General features: G+C 42.2%; 1 protein-coding gene across 2 annotated transcripts in view; it reads right to left on the minus strand.

Moving 5' to 3' along the window:
- Window positions 1–11824: 11824 nt before the first annotated feature.
- The window catches only part of TAF3 (TATA-box binding protein associated factor 3), a 135679-nt gene continuing 133391 nt past the window's right edge, over window positions 11825–14112 (minus strand). For both annotated transcript variants that reach the window (XM_088141408.1, XM_088141407.1), the window contains exon 7: window positions 11825–12490. In XM_088141408.1, coding sequence (XP_087997534.1) covers window positions 12376–12490 — 115 coding nt within the window. In that variant the 3' untranslated portion in view covers window positions 11825–12375. The remainder of the gene's footprint in view (window positions 12491–14112) is intronic.

Consider the following 14112-nt stretch of genomic DNA (forward strand, 5'->3'; position numbering starts at 1 on the left):
CAACTGTGTGCATGAACGATAGTGTTGGCAGTTTTATTTTCAATCTCTTTCCTAACAAACCCTAGCATGGGATGTACCTTGTTTTGCAGTTCTGCACCCCAAGTCAACAGTTTCATTGAGCTCTGCAGTATCACCCCCAGATCTTTTTCCTGATTACTTACAGACAGCTCATACCCCATTTGTATATAAGATGTCAGAGGTTTTTGTACCCCTGGACATCGTTTTATACTTACTAAAACTGGACTGGCTATTCTACACATGGTAATTGAACAAATCAACCCAGAGTTCTCACTTGAGGCACAAATGACCAGGCTCAAATTATCCTATTTCAGATACATGATGCAAAGACCCAGCTCTCTGGAGAAGACTCTAATGCTGGGAAAGGTGGAAGGAAAGAGAAGAAGAGGACGACCAGGTAGATGGACTCAGTTATAGCAGTGATAGGTCCGCTGTTGGAAGATCTGAAAGACCAGGTTAGGGACAGTTCATCTATCTATGTGGTCACTAGAAGTCAATATCAACTTGTTGGCACATAATCATAATCAGTTCTCACCTATTTGGAGGCAAGAGCCTAGGAAAATGGATGGCTTCTGGTTATGATTAAAGTACAATGTTCAATTTACAATCTTTCCCAAGTCACCCAGAGAGTTTCGATGGCTAATGGTGGCCTAGAACCTGGATCTCTCTAGGAGAGACCAGACAGGAAACATGACCAGATGAGTTAATTCTGTTTTATTGTAAAGCTACATTAACAGAATCTTGCAAGTCTGAAAGCACAATCCCCCGCCCCCCGTCTCATTTACAGCCAGAGAAACTAGGGAGGGTCTCCTCTGAGCCTCTTGCCCCACTCACTATCCAGCTGAAGACTATGCTGTCTCTTATCTGACCATTCCCTTGGCAGCATCTCTTGGCCCCATCTCCCAAGGTCTTTCCCACATACCATTACAGACTCGTTAACCCCTATACCACACTTGCTCTCATCAAAATAGACATGCGACTTGTCTGATCCAGGTTTAGTGTGCTATATAAAACCACCACGTCTTTTGTAAAGCATGATTTATAGCTGAGAATTAAGGTTTATCTAAGCCACATTGGCTTGTTCAATACACTGTGACTAAAACAAGCCAATTTTTAGCATTGTGTGTGAACTAGCTTGGAAAGACCCTTGCAGATCACCAATCCTATCCTCTTTTTGTTTGCAGTATCTATAATTTGGAAGTAAGGAACCATTTTTGACAGATGTTCAGTCCCTGTTTGAGCAAAGGAGGGCTCTTTGTTTTCCAAAATGATTTGTATAGCTGTTGAGCACTCTTAATGTTAGGAACTTTCCACCTATTGTGATGCTCCCTGGATTAGCAGGCAAGTCTATTCTATTTCTGACCTGTCATCTCTCCAGATATTTGAGGACCACTTGTTCTTCTCCAGGTCTTCCAAGCATTTCTTCTTGGCTTCTCCTACCTTCTCCTCCATCCTGACTGCTTTCCTCTGTACATGCTTTGGTTTGTCATTGTTGCCCCTAAAATGTGTTACTTGATGAGATGTGGCCTGGCCAGTGGAGATTAGAGGGAGACAATTCCTTTTGACTGGATGCACAAAACACTCATAATTTGGTTACTAAGTGTGCAATACACTAAACCATAAACTAGTCAAATGGGCCAGCTTTATTCAACAGACTAAGATACCCCCCCCCCAAAGAAACACTTACAGGCGTTAACAATCACCATACATCATGTGTTGCAGAGAGGTATCTGCTATGTCATAACTTGAGCTGGTGAGAAGTGTGTTGCGTGAACACAGCTCTGCTCAGAGGCAGTCTAATTCCCAGTATCAGATCTTTAGGACAACAGAGGATGCCAATCATTTTCACACCCTGCCTGGATGAACATTGGATAATCAGTAGTTTGATCCAGGAAACCAGGCTTTTCAAATCATGAGGCATAATTGTTTTAAAGGAAAAGTGGGTGCCCCATCAAACCATGCTTTGGGCATTGATCCCTACTTCCCTTCTCCAGCCAAGTTTTACATCACTCCCTCTTTGTTTATAGTAGGCAGTTGTGGTACTGCAAATCAAACCCAAACTTTATTATGGTCATTGGCCAGAAATGTTGTGATGCTGCAAAGTTTGAGAATGTCAGGGATATAGAGATTAAATTTTCATTATTAAAAATAAGTAGTCTAATTATTCCTTGCCCAACCCTAGCACCATTGTGGTGATTAGTTTTATCGGGGGGTGGGGAGGTATCATGCAAATTTAGTTATGATTTGAGAGTATTGCAGCACTGCAAAGTTTGAGGGCCCTTGCAGTATATTAATTCATGTAAAACAATACTGTTCTTTGGGCAACAAGAGCTGTATCTGTTATTATTATTTTTTAATCCATGTCATAGACCATTCCTGCTTAGTTTTTGGGGGGGACAAGGAGGGGAAGTGTCAAAATGTGTCACAACACGAGCCCCACCAGTTACATCCTTATGTGCAACATTACAATGTAAGTACAAAAGGGCAGAACTTGTGCTATGACATCATGATACCAATTGTGCCATTTTGGTGTCATCAGAGTTAGGTACAGATACCTGTAACCTCAGGTACACTGTATAAATTATGAGCAATATCTACCTAACTACTAGAACTTGGAAAGTTTTTCCATTCCCAAAGAGGCTAGAAGAATGACACCCAAGATGTATCGGTGGAAGTTGAGTAAATTGTCCTCTTGCATAATTCCAGTCTGCCTTGAACTAGTAAAAGTGTGAGAAAGATCATCTAATCAAGAAAACAATGATACCTCTTGGGTGTTGATAAGGACCATTAGAGAAGAGATAAAGAACTTAATAAGCTCTGTCATTGCCTAAAGAATTAAAATAGTCATGAGATGGAAGTTCCTAAACCTGACACTTATACTCATCCTACACATAATTTTGTGTAACACAGGCCAGCCTTGGATCTGCGCCCAAAGCTCCAAACCAACAGGCTCACCCCCGTGGCCAGAGGAGATTTCATTTCAGAATCCTTGCATATCTGACATCTTGCCCATCTAGCCACAATTACAGGGTATAACTCTGCTTAACTTATCCAAGAGGCAAGACCTTGCCTTGTCAAGAGGGGTGGCAGGCAAGGTAAAGCCTTGCTGGAGACCTGTCTAACTTATAGGCATGTCATAGTTGTAAGTCAGTTGAAAAGTTATCATGATGCTTTCTCAACAAATGGATCCTGAGAAGTTCATTTTAATAAAGGAGTTGAAAATCTCCATTAGAAGACCAATTCTGGGTCCAGGGAGCTCCTGAGTCTCTCTTCTGTGACCCCCCAGAAGTCCCTCTGACCATGGCTGCTGGAAACTGATACACAGGAAAGAGATGCAAATGATAGTTTGACCTCTACCCTAAAATAGACGTATTTCATTCATAAAGAAAGGCTCCCTCAAATTCAGCTCAATTCATGGTGATTTAATGAATTGCCACTGTCTTCTTTTGGGATATTCTTTCAGTTTCCCAGTCTAACCTTCAAGCCTGGGCCTCTCATCCAAGGACTGTCAAGATCTGACCCTGTTTAACTTCTCCAAGGTCAGCCAAAGTTGGCTCAGTGATGTTATCCATACTCAGCTACTTCATGGACACCTCCATGTAGTTTCTGGGCAATTCTACAGACAGTTTGCCATTGCCTTCTTCTGGAGTGTATTTGATTTTTCACACTAGCCTACAGTCCTGGGATTTCCTGGCGATTTTCCATCCAATGGCTAGTCAGATCCAAGCCCACTTAGCTGAGATTAGCCAAACACTGCTAAGTTCTATCACTCACTGGACTAGACAGATTTCAATTAAAAAACAAAAGAAACACCCCAGTTCCCCAAACCTCATCTCTATGATGTGATTCCCAATTCATTTTGTGTCTCCTAGCCCCTCCTCTCAAGTGCAGCTCTTAGACTCCCAGAGTTATCACCCTTGCCAAGAATGGACAACTCAGGAACTATATTCAAGATATTTAACAAGGTTTGCTAAAGCGCTTGCAGGCAGATGTGTTTTTTGCAATGCGCTAAAATTAGTGATAACCTTTTCTCTGGTTAAGCATGTTAAGCAAATTCAATCCACTTCATTAGTTTAGGTTTAGCGCATTGTGCAAACCCTGAAAAAGGTTTCATTCAGTAACGGTGTGTGAAAGCAGCCTAAATGTTTGCTGGTTCTTCTTTCCCCCAAGTTCAGCCTGTTTAAAAATGACCATAATCTAAAGCTTCATTGTAAAAAATATAGGGTGGCGAAGAACATTTATGGTGGCCATGTGGGCATCCACCAGGGGGTTCAGAAAAGTCAAGGGGGCAACCACAACTGTGCAAGCAAAGTCCACCCCTCTTTTCGCAGGGCTTAGATTGCATAGTCATGACTGCCATCTTGATGTTTTTCCTCTTCCCAGGCCCTAGTAGGTATAGTCCTAAGAAGCAGTATTTGTTCCTTCCACCAAGTGTACAGCATGAGAAGGAGAAGGAGAAAGGATGGAAGATGCAAGGAAGGAAAAAGAGATATTGGAAAGTGAACGAATGGACCACTGTACTCCCTTTTGGCTCATCCATGTGCCTCACCCATGTGGCTTCAGCTCCACTTATTGGGGGCAAATGATGTGCAACACATTGTTCCTGCAGGAAAGGAGCCCCTGACAGGCAATAGATTGTCCACCCTTGTTTTGGACCAAAGATTCCCCAACTAAGTCTCAATTTTTAATTACAAGTAAAAATTATAATTTGCAATGCAGCTGAAGGGGGAAATGATGAAACACATGGGGAGGGATCACACAGGCTCTTCAGTGAATTTACAGTAAATTAAAATTTCGTTTTAGTGGAATCCTTCTTTTTCTGCCATGCTCCCCAGTTGTTGGATGCTACACAGCCCTCCAAAAGTTGCCTTCAGCCACCCAACTGTAGAGTGCCCTTATCCCAAACCTTTGTTTTCCTGGTCTTTGGATGGCATAACACCTCAGTTAAATGTTTTACAAGGATTCGAAGTGGGCAAGGTGGAATTAGCCAACATACCTAACTCTGACTTTGCATCAGGAAAATAGAAAAGAGAAAAAGAATGGACCCCCATGGATCTTCTTTACAAATTTAAGTCAGATATCCAAATACTCAGAATAATTACATTTTCCATTTCTATAGCGCACAGCTGTGATACTATGCTTCAATTCAATTTTCAATAGAGTCTAATTGATCTTCATGACTGATGCGCAATGGAATTTAACAGCTGACCTGCAATAGTACTCAGTAATTGAGAATATTGGGTGGCTGACAAGTCATGGCGTTAAGATCTGATGGCATTTAATGGAAAATATGTGACTGTACTTTGGTATCTGGTCACTTGAGAGATCTGCTGGAACACTCAAGAGATGACAGCAAATATAACTGATTTTTAAATGTTAAGTTCCAAATTAAAACAGACATTTCAATAGCAAATTCTTATCCTGAATAGTTCTGAACATTTTCAGTTGGAAATATTGTCTATAAAATCATTTTAGCTACGGGGTGAGGGTGGCGAGAGAAATATAACATTCAGATGGGACCAATAAAATGAGTGGTTGTGTTGAAAATGTGATTGCAACCGAAATGAGTAGACATGACTTGAGAATCTATGGAAATGAGTGGTCAATAAGCGTTCAGAAATTAGCCTTCCAAGGATGGGGCCTGCAGTAGCAAAAGCACATTCTTCTCAAGATGTTCCCATTTCTAAAAGATTCCTAAGTGCCACCTGCAAAGCCATGGAAAAATGAGCACCTTCTGATCACCAAGGTGTTGGCAGGATGAGGAACTGATTAAGGTGGAGGCCAGTCCCTGCCTTCATGAGGTATCTTGGATAAGCATCTCCTCTAAGTCTTGAGAAATCCAGTGTAGATCAATCAGCAGGGCTTGCCTTGGCTGCCCAACTTGTTCTTCAAGCTGAAAGCCCAAATGTTCAAAATGTAGGCGCTTTCACATGGGAAGTCTCATCTTCCACTGGGGCCAAACAGAGAAAAGTAGCCCAACCATAGGGAATCTCTTAGTCCAGCATATCTGCCGCCCCCTGGCATGTTCCATCTTAGCCTGCCAAAGTGCTGTGTTGAATATGACAGAAGGTGGGTCCTTGGTCTTCCTCTGTCACCAGAACAAAGAACTTGTCTTCATTTTGATCAGACAATGTTCCTGACCTCAAGACCCTTCCCGAGTCCTGGACTTCTCTCACAAAATTCCCAGCCCTTGATGCTGCTGGCTGGGAAATCTGGAAACTGAATTCCCACACCTCTGGAGGACACCAGGCTTGGGAAAGTAGATTTAAATGCTTACCATGTTTTCAGAAGCAACTCTCCCAGCCTGGCCTGCAAATTCCATGGTCTGAACCTTTTTCATTCCAAGTCTGTGTTCTGCCACTGAGCTACCGGCTCTACAGCTTTGGAGAGAGACCCTGAGCCTCTGTGCATCAGGTCTGACCACTAGGCTAGGCTACACTGGTCCCTCTCCCAGTTGCAACCCAGAAGTGCCCAATGACATCAGCCCAGCTCCCACAATGGAATTGGTTCAAGGCTCTGGGAACGCTTCGAAGTGTCTGCCTTAGGAGCCAAAGTTGGAAAAGTCTCCCAGGATGGAGGAGGGATGGGGTGCACATTTCAAAAAAAGATTTCAGCAAGTATATACTGAACATAGTTTCCTAGTCCAAATGCAGAAATCATCTGCAGACACTAACCTCCTTCCCAGCCATACCATGAGGGCTAGGAACCTGTTTTCAGACTGAGATTCTTAATTAGCAGGGGGATACAGAGTCCTTCATAGGCTTCCTTCAAAAGGAGTAACAGGACGGGCCTGCAGGTGATCCTATTTATTTATTTCCATTTCTATGGCCACCCATTTTAATAACATCACTCTGGGTGGCAAACAGCAATTAAAAACACAAAATAACGATAACAATATGTAGGTAAATGGCAGCCAAGGTAATAACAAGGGTTCTTGAACTTTTTAGCATTGCAATTCCCTAACATGATAAATCAAATAAATCAATTTTGTGATAATCACCCCCCCCACCCCCCCATGAATATACAGTAATAGTAATTTCATTTGCCAATATGGTTGGGCAAGAAATAAATATACTGCTTAATGATTCCAGGGATTCTCAAATGTTGCAGGGCTGCAGTGCCCACAGGGGCTTGTGCAAGGACAAAGCTCAGAGCAAGTTTTGGCAGTGCTCCTATTTGGCCTGTGCATAGTCAGTTGGTTTAAAAAATTGGGACCTCCTCCCGCTCCCTTTCAAAGTTTGAAAGCCCCATTTTCTGGAGTGGAAACCGCAAAGTGGCCGCAGCGGACAGAAGTTGAAGCCGGTCTCAGAAACCTCGGATGACGTGAAAGCTGGAACAGGAAGATGCTGTGTTTGCAAACCGGGGTTACTTGCGGTTAGCTGATTTGGGACGCAATACATTAGGAGTGGGCTGTGGGTGGTTTTTTGATGTTGTCTGTAGGACGTGGTCTGCATTCCTTCCACCTCTTAGCCCTCTAGTGAAGCTCTTGTTGCAAGGTGTATTCGCAGTATCCCTGTTCTTTTGCATCAGTACCCTGGGTCTTTCCGATTTCAGAGGACCCCAGGGTTTTGAAAAATTGCACTCGGATCAGGCCCGTGAATTCATCTCCAGCAGTATTTCTCAACCTTGGGAACTCTAAGATGTGTGGACTTCGACTCCCAGAATTCCCCAGCCAGCCATGCTGCTGGGGAATTCTGGGAGCTGAAGTCCACACATCTTCAAGTTGACGAGGTTGGGAAACCCTGATCTACAGGGTTTGCGTTATGGCCCATTGTGAAGGCAAGGTGGCAAAGCCAACTGAAAGAATAGTTTCTGCATAAATAGTGCAAAGGGCCATGGTTCGATGCTGGTTAGGTATTGTGGAAAGGGAGGTCCAACTCAGCAGCAACTGAGGAAGAATATTATGCCACTGCTGCCCACAAGCAGAAACCACGAGCCGAGGGAAGCGTTGCCCTGTTTTTTAAACACCCCGCCTTGGCTTGCAACAACCTGCCAGACTGCTTTTAGGTCCTCCAGTGTTCAGATCGCACGGCTCAACCCAATTGTTTTGTGCTTTGGGGAGGATAGGAGATCCACAGCATCTCCCTCCAACTGTTAACAAAAGATCATTGCCTAAAGTGAGAACGACTGACCATGGGTTTAAGAGAGAGATTATTCAGAACATTATCTGCTTCACTCTTCAGGCAAGGCTATACATCCACTTTTAGACTCCTAAAAACTTCTGAAGGCGGGGAACGGGAGAAAATTACTTTCCCGTGATCTAAAGATTGGCTGTAAAACTCTGAGTATTGAAAACTTAGCCAGGGTGGCTTCAGTGAACTTCATTCATTAACATTCTTGTTGGCAAGCTCTCCGTATCGCTGCGTTCATTTTATACTTTAATTTGGTTAGTCAGCCTTTAATTGTCCTATTCAAAAGAGAAGAAAAGAGGTTTAGGTGATACAGAAGGTAATGCACTACATTTTATCTCTGCAAAGCTCAGGCGAACTGGGGAGGTTTTGATACTCTCCAATTTTCTTTTCTCCCCGGGACACTGGAATCACAAATCAGATGGGGCAGGATAAAGATCCTGACTGCTTAGAAGCAGACACCTTCCATAGAAAAAAGGACACCTTGTCAGATGCAGAAATTATATGCTCACCTGTACGTACTGTTGTGCAGGAAGATTATCTCTGGGAAAGAAATGCCTGCCTTGTACCTGGAAATTAAAGGCCTTACACTCCATCCTAATGAGCAGCTCTCCAAGATGTCCAGCTTCTTATGTTCTCCATTAGACCTCGTGGTGTCCTGGATTCTCATTATAATAACTGTTTAATAATGTAATAATTATTAGAATATAAGGAGTTTAATCATTCCTATGATACATTTACTGAACAGCTTAGTGTATCGTGTATGACTCTTGTGTACAATGGTTTGTGAGAATTTGGCTTGTCAATACTTTCATCGTTCAGACAAACTGTGGGTTGCCCCATGGAAGGTGAGTTCTGCACCTCCTACGGCTCATTCGCCTTACTTGTGATCCAGCCTAGAGGAGGAGAAAGGGAATTTTGAAAAAGGAGAGGTGGGTGGCCCAGCTTTCAGTGGGGAGCACCAGCTTCTTGTGAAAAGGACTTCTATGCCATTAGTCTCTTAACTTCAGCAGATTGGTAGGGTCTCAATCCGAATCACTGGAGATCCATGATCACCAGTTGTGTACCAATGACTAGCTTGGGAAAGGCACCTTGTTACAACAGAAACGCTTCCCCATTTTCCCCCCTTCAATGTGATTTTTTAAAAAAATACAGTAAAATTTAAGACTTACCAAACCACAGGAGGGAATTGGGTGGTCAGTTCTCAGCAGCTGCACGTGGTAGGTTATGTCAGACATGGGGAACTTGGGATCCCCAGATATTGCTGAATTACACCTCCCAGCAGCCCTATCCAGTCTACCCAGTTTAACCTCTGGAGGGCCAGAAACCCTCCAATTCTCATCTACTCTAATAATGTACAGCAATAAACAAAATCATGTTCTCCAAGTGTTCTGGACTTCAGCTCCAAATCAGCTTTCAGCAGTATAGCCAACAGCAGGGGACTGCAAGACTATTTGTCCCAAACACCTAGGGCACAGGATGCTTTGCACTTGAAGGATAGGGAAGCATTTCCCATCTAAGCCCAGGAAAGACAAATTCAGGGATCCAATTAATTGTTCAGTGTAAGACCATTCTATGTTTATTTTGCATAATTTGCTTTGAAGTATGTACATGTGGGGCAGAACTTCTCTTCTTTCTAAACAAGCTAGACTTAAGAAGTTACACTTGTGGTGACCTTCCACCAGCAATGGAGATAGTCATGATCCTACCAGAGTGGGAGTGGAGGCCTAGCTCTCCTTTAGGTGGTCTAACTTGACCTCTACTACACAACAGGGAGAGTGTCCTGCTTCTAAACAGAAAAATTTCTCTGCTTTGAGTTGCTTTTGTACCTTGTCACAGTAAACCTTTAGTGTAATATGACAGTGAAGGGGGCAAAAGCTTCAAGAATGAAGGTCTCCTTAGCTGTGGGGAGTGGGGGGGGCGGCTCATTTCTGAAACACCTTCTTCAGGAAAACATGCCAAGCACCCATACAGATGTTCATTCAGCATCAAGTAAGACTGGTGTTTTCACACAGACGTATTCATAATTCGTTTGGGTTTTCAGAGTCCACTTTGTAACAAAATAATGGTTCATCTATTTTTATATGCAAATTTTTCTCCTGTGCTATTTATTAACGTGTTGTGTTCAGCTTCTGATTCTTTAATGTTTTAAAATCACACCATCTGTCCACAGAACTTGTTATTGGCCATAATAAAAGAGCACAATCAGTGACTTTAACTTCTGAACCGGAAAGCTATTCTTCCTTAAGTGTAACGTGGAATACAGACTTCATATTTATACCACAGTTTATTTACCTCTTCATGAAATTCAGTCAAACATTCAAATCATATTTACAGGTCTTATGGCAACCTTTGTGGTGATGGTGGTGGGGTTCTCTGATAAGGGATATGAATAATGTACATCTCAAGCACATATGGAATTTGTCTTTTCCAAAACTGCATAAAAGAGCCACGAAACAAAGTTGAAAAGCAAGCCAAGTGTGGTTCCTATTTAGCTTTAAATTCAAGTCTGGTCAGACTGAAAGAGACTGAGAACAAGTGGAAAAGGACACATTTCTGACTTAAAATTCTTTTGGTACTGTTTTCGCAGAGCTCACCTTCTTTCTTCAGCTGAGTTTTAATTCCCAGAATAACAGTCTTTAAAAGAATGTGTGCCAAAGTTTAAAAGAGAGGCGCATTCCTGAAAATGCACCGGGTCTAGTGTATTCAATTCCAACATGCGACAGGCTGCTTAAGTCTCCCATCTTGGCAGAGGATCTTGCATTAAACTTCCAGGCTACAGAGGAAGCTTGGTTTTTTTTTTTTAAATGATCAATTTGCAAACTGGCATAGATAAAGTTGGCAGCTTCTAGCCAACTCCTGATGACAAATTAAGGTAATGTTGGTGAGGGTTGCCCTGATCTGCTACAGTAGTTTTGTCCTCATTCTGAGGATATTTTCTATATGCACAAGTGAGTTTCCCTTTCTTCTTTTAAACTCTCTTATGAAAAATACCTGCATTTATGTGGCAAAGGTCATGCATATTGCTGTACATTATAAATGGAGCAAGTGCATTTGAATAACCATGTTTTCTCACAACATGGGCTCAGGCATTTCCTCAACATTAGCTCCAAGGGCATGGAAGAAAACCTGCTCACTAAAATACAAGCGTGCGCTGTTCAGTTATTTCCATGTGTGTATTATTCCAGTTAAATTCAAGGAATTTTAAATCTGAAATTCAATGTACAGATTATGACAGATCCTTACCGTCATTTGCCAATATATTTTGGTACTGAGATGATGTGACCGAAGAAAGCTGTGTCTTTAAAGCCTAAGTTGAAAAGTAGAATTGGAGACATGGATTGGACGTATTTTCTATGGCTCCCCACCGTACCCACACCCAGAAATCTATACAACCTTGTACAACATTAGGAAAATTTTAAAAAAATACATAAAAAATAAAATCCTAAAAATAATACTGTGGCAAATTTCAAAATAGCCACCGTAACTTGCAGATATCAACCCGAGTCAAAAATCTATTTCTAGGGATGTACCACTGAAATGAGCCAGCAAAGAAAGAGACTTAATTCAAATGAGCTTTGGAGGGAAGAGAAAATCTGCCTCATATTTTAAGCTGGAGAAGAGAAACATACCCCACCTCCCAAATACATACATATACACACAAAGGAAAAAGGAAATTATTTCACAAAAAGCTAAGGCAGATTTATTTAGGCTAAGTTGTAAAAAAACGGGGAGGGGGAAAACAAGGAGAGAAAAGTTTCACATACTCTTATCAGAAAAAGATTCACCAGCCATTTGCTCCATCCCATGTTACTTATGATTATCTGGCTATGCCACAAGAGGCCAGGAGCTAGGGAAATTACTCCAGGGGCTTCAAAAGGATCATAATTAGTCTCTCCTGCTTCTCAAACTAGGCAAAAGCAACTTGGAAAAGGCAGCGATATTTACAAAGGTCCCTGCTGCTCAGTTCACTGTTCTTCTGCTGGTGAGTCCATGGCTGCTAATTCTCAATTCACGCCTATCCCGCTTGGGGAAGGAGGAGAGTGAGAGAGAACTGGAGGGAGAGAACCGTGTGTAAGGACGTGCATGTTCCTGATTCCTCCAAGAATCATAATCCTCAGAAATGTGATGGCAACGGACAAGGCAGCAGACGTTGGGCTGAATCCCTCTGAAAAAAAGGACTTGGGGCAGCAGCGCCGAGGGCCCCGTCTGACAATTCTCCACAATCTCAGTGTGCTTTGTGTTTCCACTTTTTGTGTTTTTTGTCCTTCTTTTTGCTTGCGCACCTGGAGCAGAACCACTGCATTTCTTCTGGGGGAGCAGCCGTGAGGCCGACACATAGCCTACGAAGGAAACAGACAAGAGGTGAAGATCCAAAGAAGTATAGTGGTTCCTGAAAATGTAACTCTCTTAACTTCTGGGAGGCAGGGACAGCAACATTTTACCCTCCAGCTACTGCGGTCCGAGAGAACGTGGGTGGAACAAGCAACACGTTTCGTTTGACAATGACTCCAATTTCACACACACGCACACCGCACACGTAATGATATGGAGCATCACCTACAGTGAAGAGGTTCTCCGATGTTCCCCAATTTTAATTTATGTGGCATCAGTGCTGGCCTAATGAACTCTTTCCTCTATCTCAAAATCTTCTGCAGATATGAATAAAATGAGGCACCGATGGACTTACACAAGGTTATTTCCTATAGTTTCTTATGAAACATGTTCTTGGAATACTTGGAATGGCTGTATATCTCTGAGCATTAACATTATGTGTTTTTTCTGAATGGTACTTCCTGGTTTTTTGATGCCTTTGAACTGTGGTGCTGGAGAAGACTCTTAAGAGTCCCCTGGACTGCTAGGAGGTCAAACCAGTCAATCTTAAAGGAAATCAACCCTGATTGCTCATTGGAAGGATTGATAATGAAGCTCAAGCTCAGATACTTTGGTCACCTAATGCGAAGAGAGGACTCTTTGGAAAAGACCCTGATGCTGGGAAAGATGGAAGGCCAAAGGAGAAGGGGACGGCAGAGGATAAGATGGTTCGATAGCATCACTGAAGCAATGAGCAAACTCAGGGAGGCAGTGAAGGACAGGAAGACCTGGCGCGATATGGTTCATGGGGTCACGAAGAGTCGGACACGACTTAATGACTGAACAACAACAACAACTTCCTGTTTGTTTGTTTTTTCCCCCAGATCATGCAGAAACTGGAGCACATCTGTAAATAAATACTTCTCCTTGAGTTTTTTTTAGCTTTTCCTCTACTGTTTTGATCATTTAGAGCCCTGGTTCTTTGGTTGTAAAGAGTTGCATTTCCCCATCCTTTAAAAAGACGTGCAGACATGCACACACTCACGCATGCCAGAGCATTTGATTTTTTTTTTTTTTTGCAGGAAAGTATAGGAAATTACAGGTTTAAGAAAAAAGTTTAAATTTTTTTTTTTTTTTTTAATAGTCACTGGGATCAGTTGTCTGTTTAAATGTGTAGAACGATTACTCAGTTCACTGAATAAATCCTTTCAGTTGTAGAACAGGTCTATTTTTCAGTTCAGAAAAATACTCTTTGGATTATTTAAGTAATGAAAATTCAGAGAACTCTATATTCACATCAGTGCTTTGCAAGAAGGAATTCAATACCGCAGACAGTACGAACAGGCCAAATGTATCACTTGGCTGGTATAGAAGCCTGTTTGCTCAAGATAGGGGTGTATAAGATCATTTGAAATGAAGGCTGTGTTAGGCCTGTGGATGGCATGTCTCCAACATAGGAAGGGCTGGACAAAAAAATAAACTAGATTTAATTTGATTTTACATTTACTTATACAATTAAATACATTAATGAGGTTATTCCCATGCATTTTATACTTCCTCTATTAAAGCACAGACTAATTGTAAGTACTGCCTCCAAAGCTTTGAGAAATGGCCACATGTAGACAAGAGCTCCAATTTGGGCACTTTTGCT

This window comes from Python bivittatus, unplaced genomic scaffold (genome assembly GCF_059951505.1).
Source record: "Python bivittatus isolate LINGU-HERP-01145 unplaced genomic scaffold, Pbiv_v1 ctg000330_np1212, whole genome shotgun sequence".
NCBI lineage: Eukaryota > Metazoa > Chordata > Lepidosauria > Squamata > Pythonidae > Python > Python bivittatus.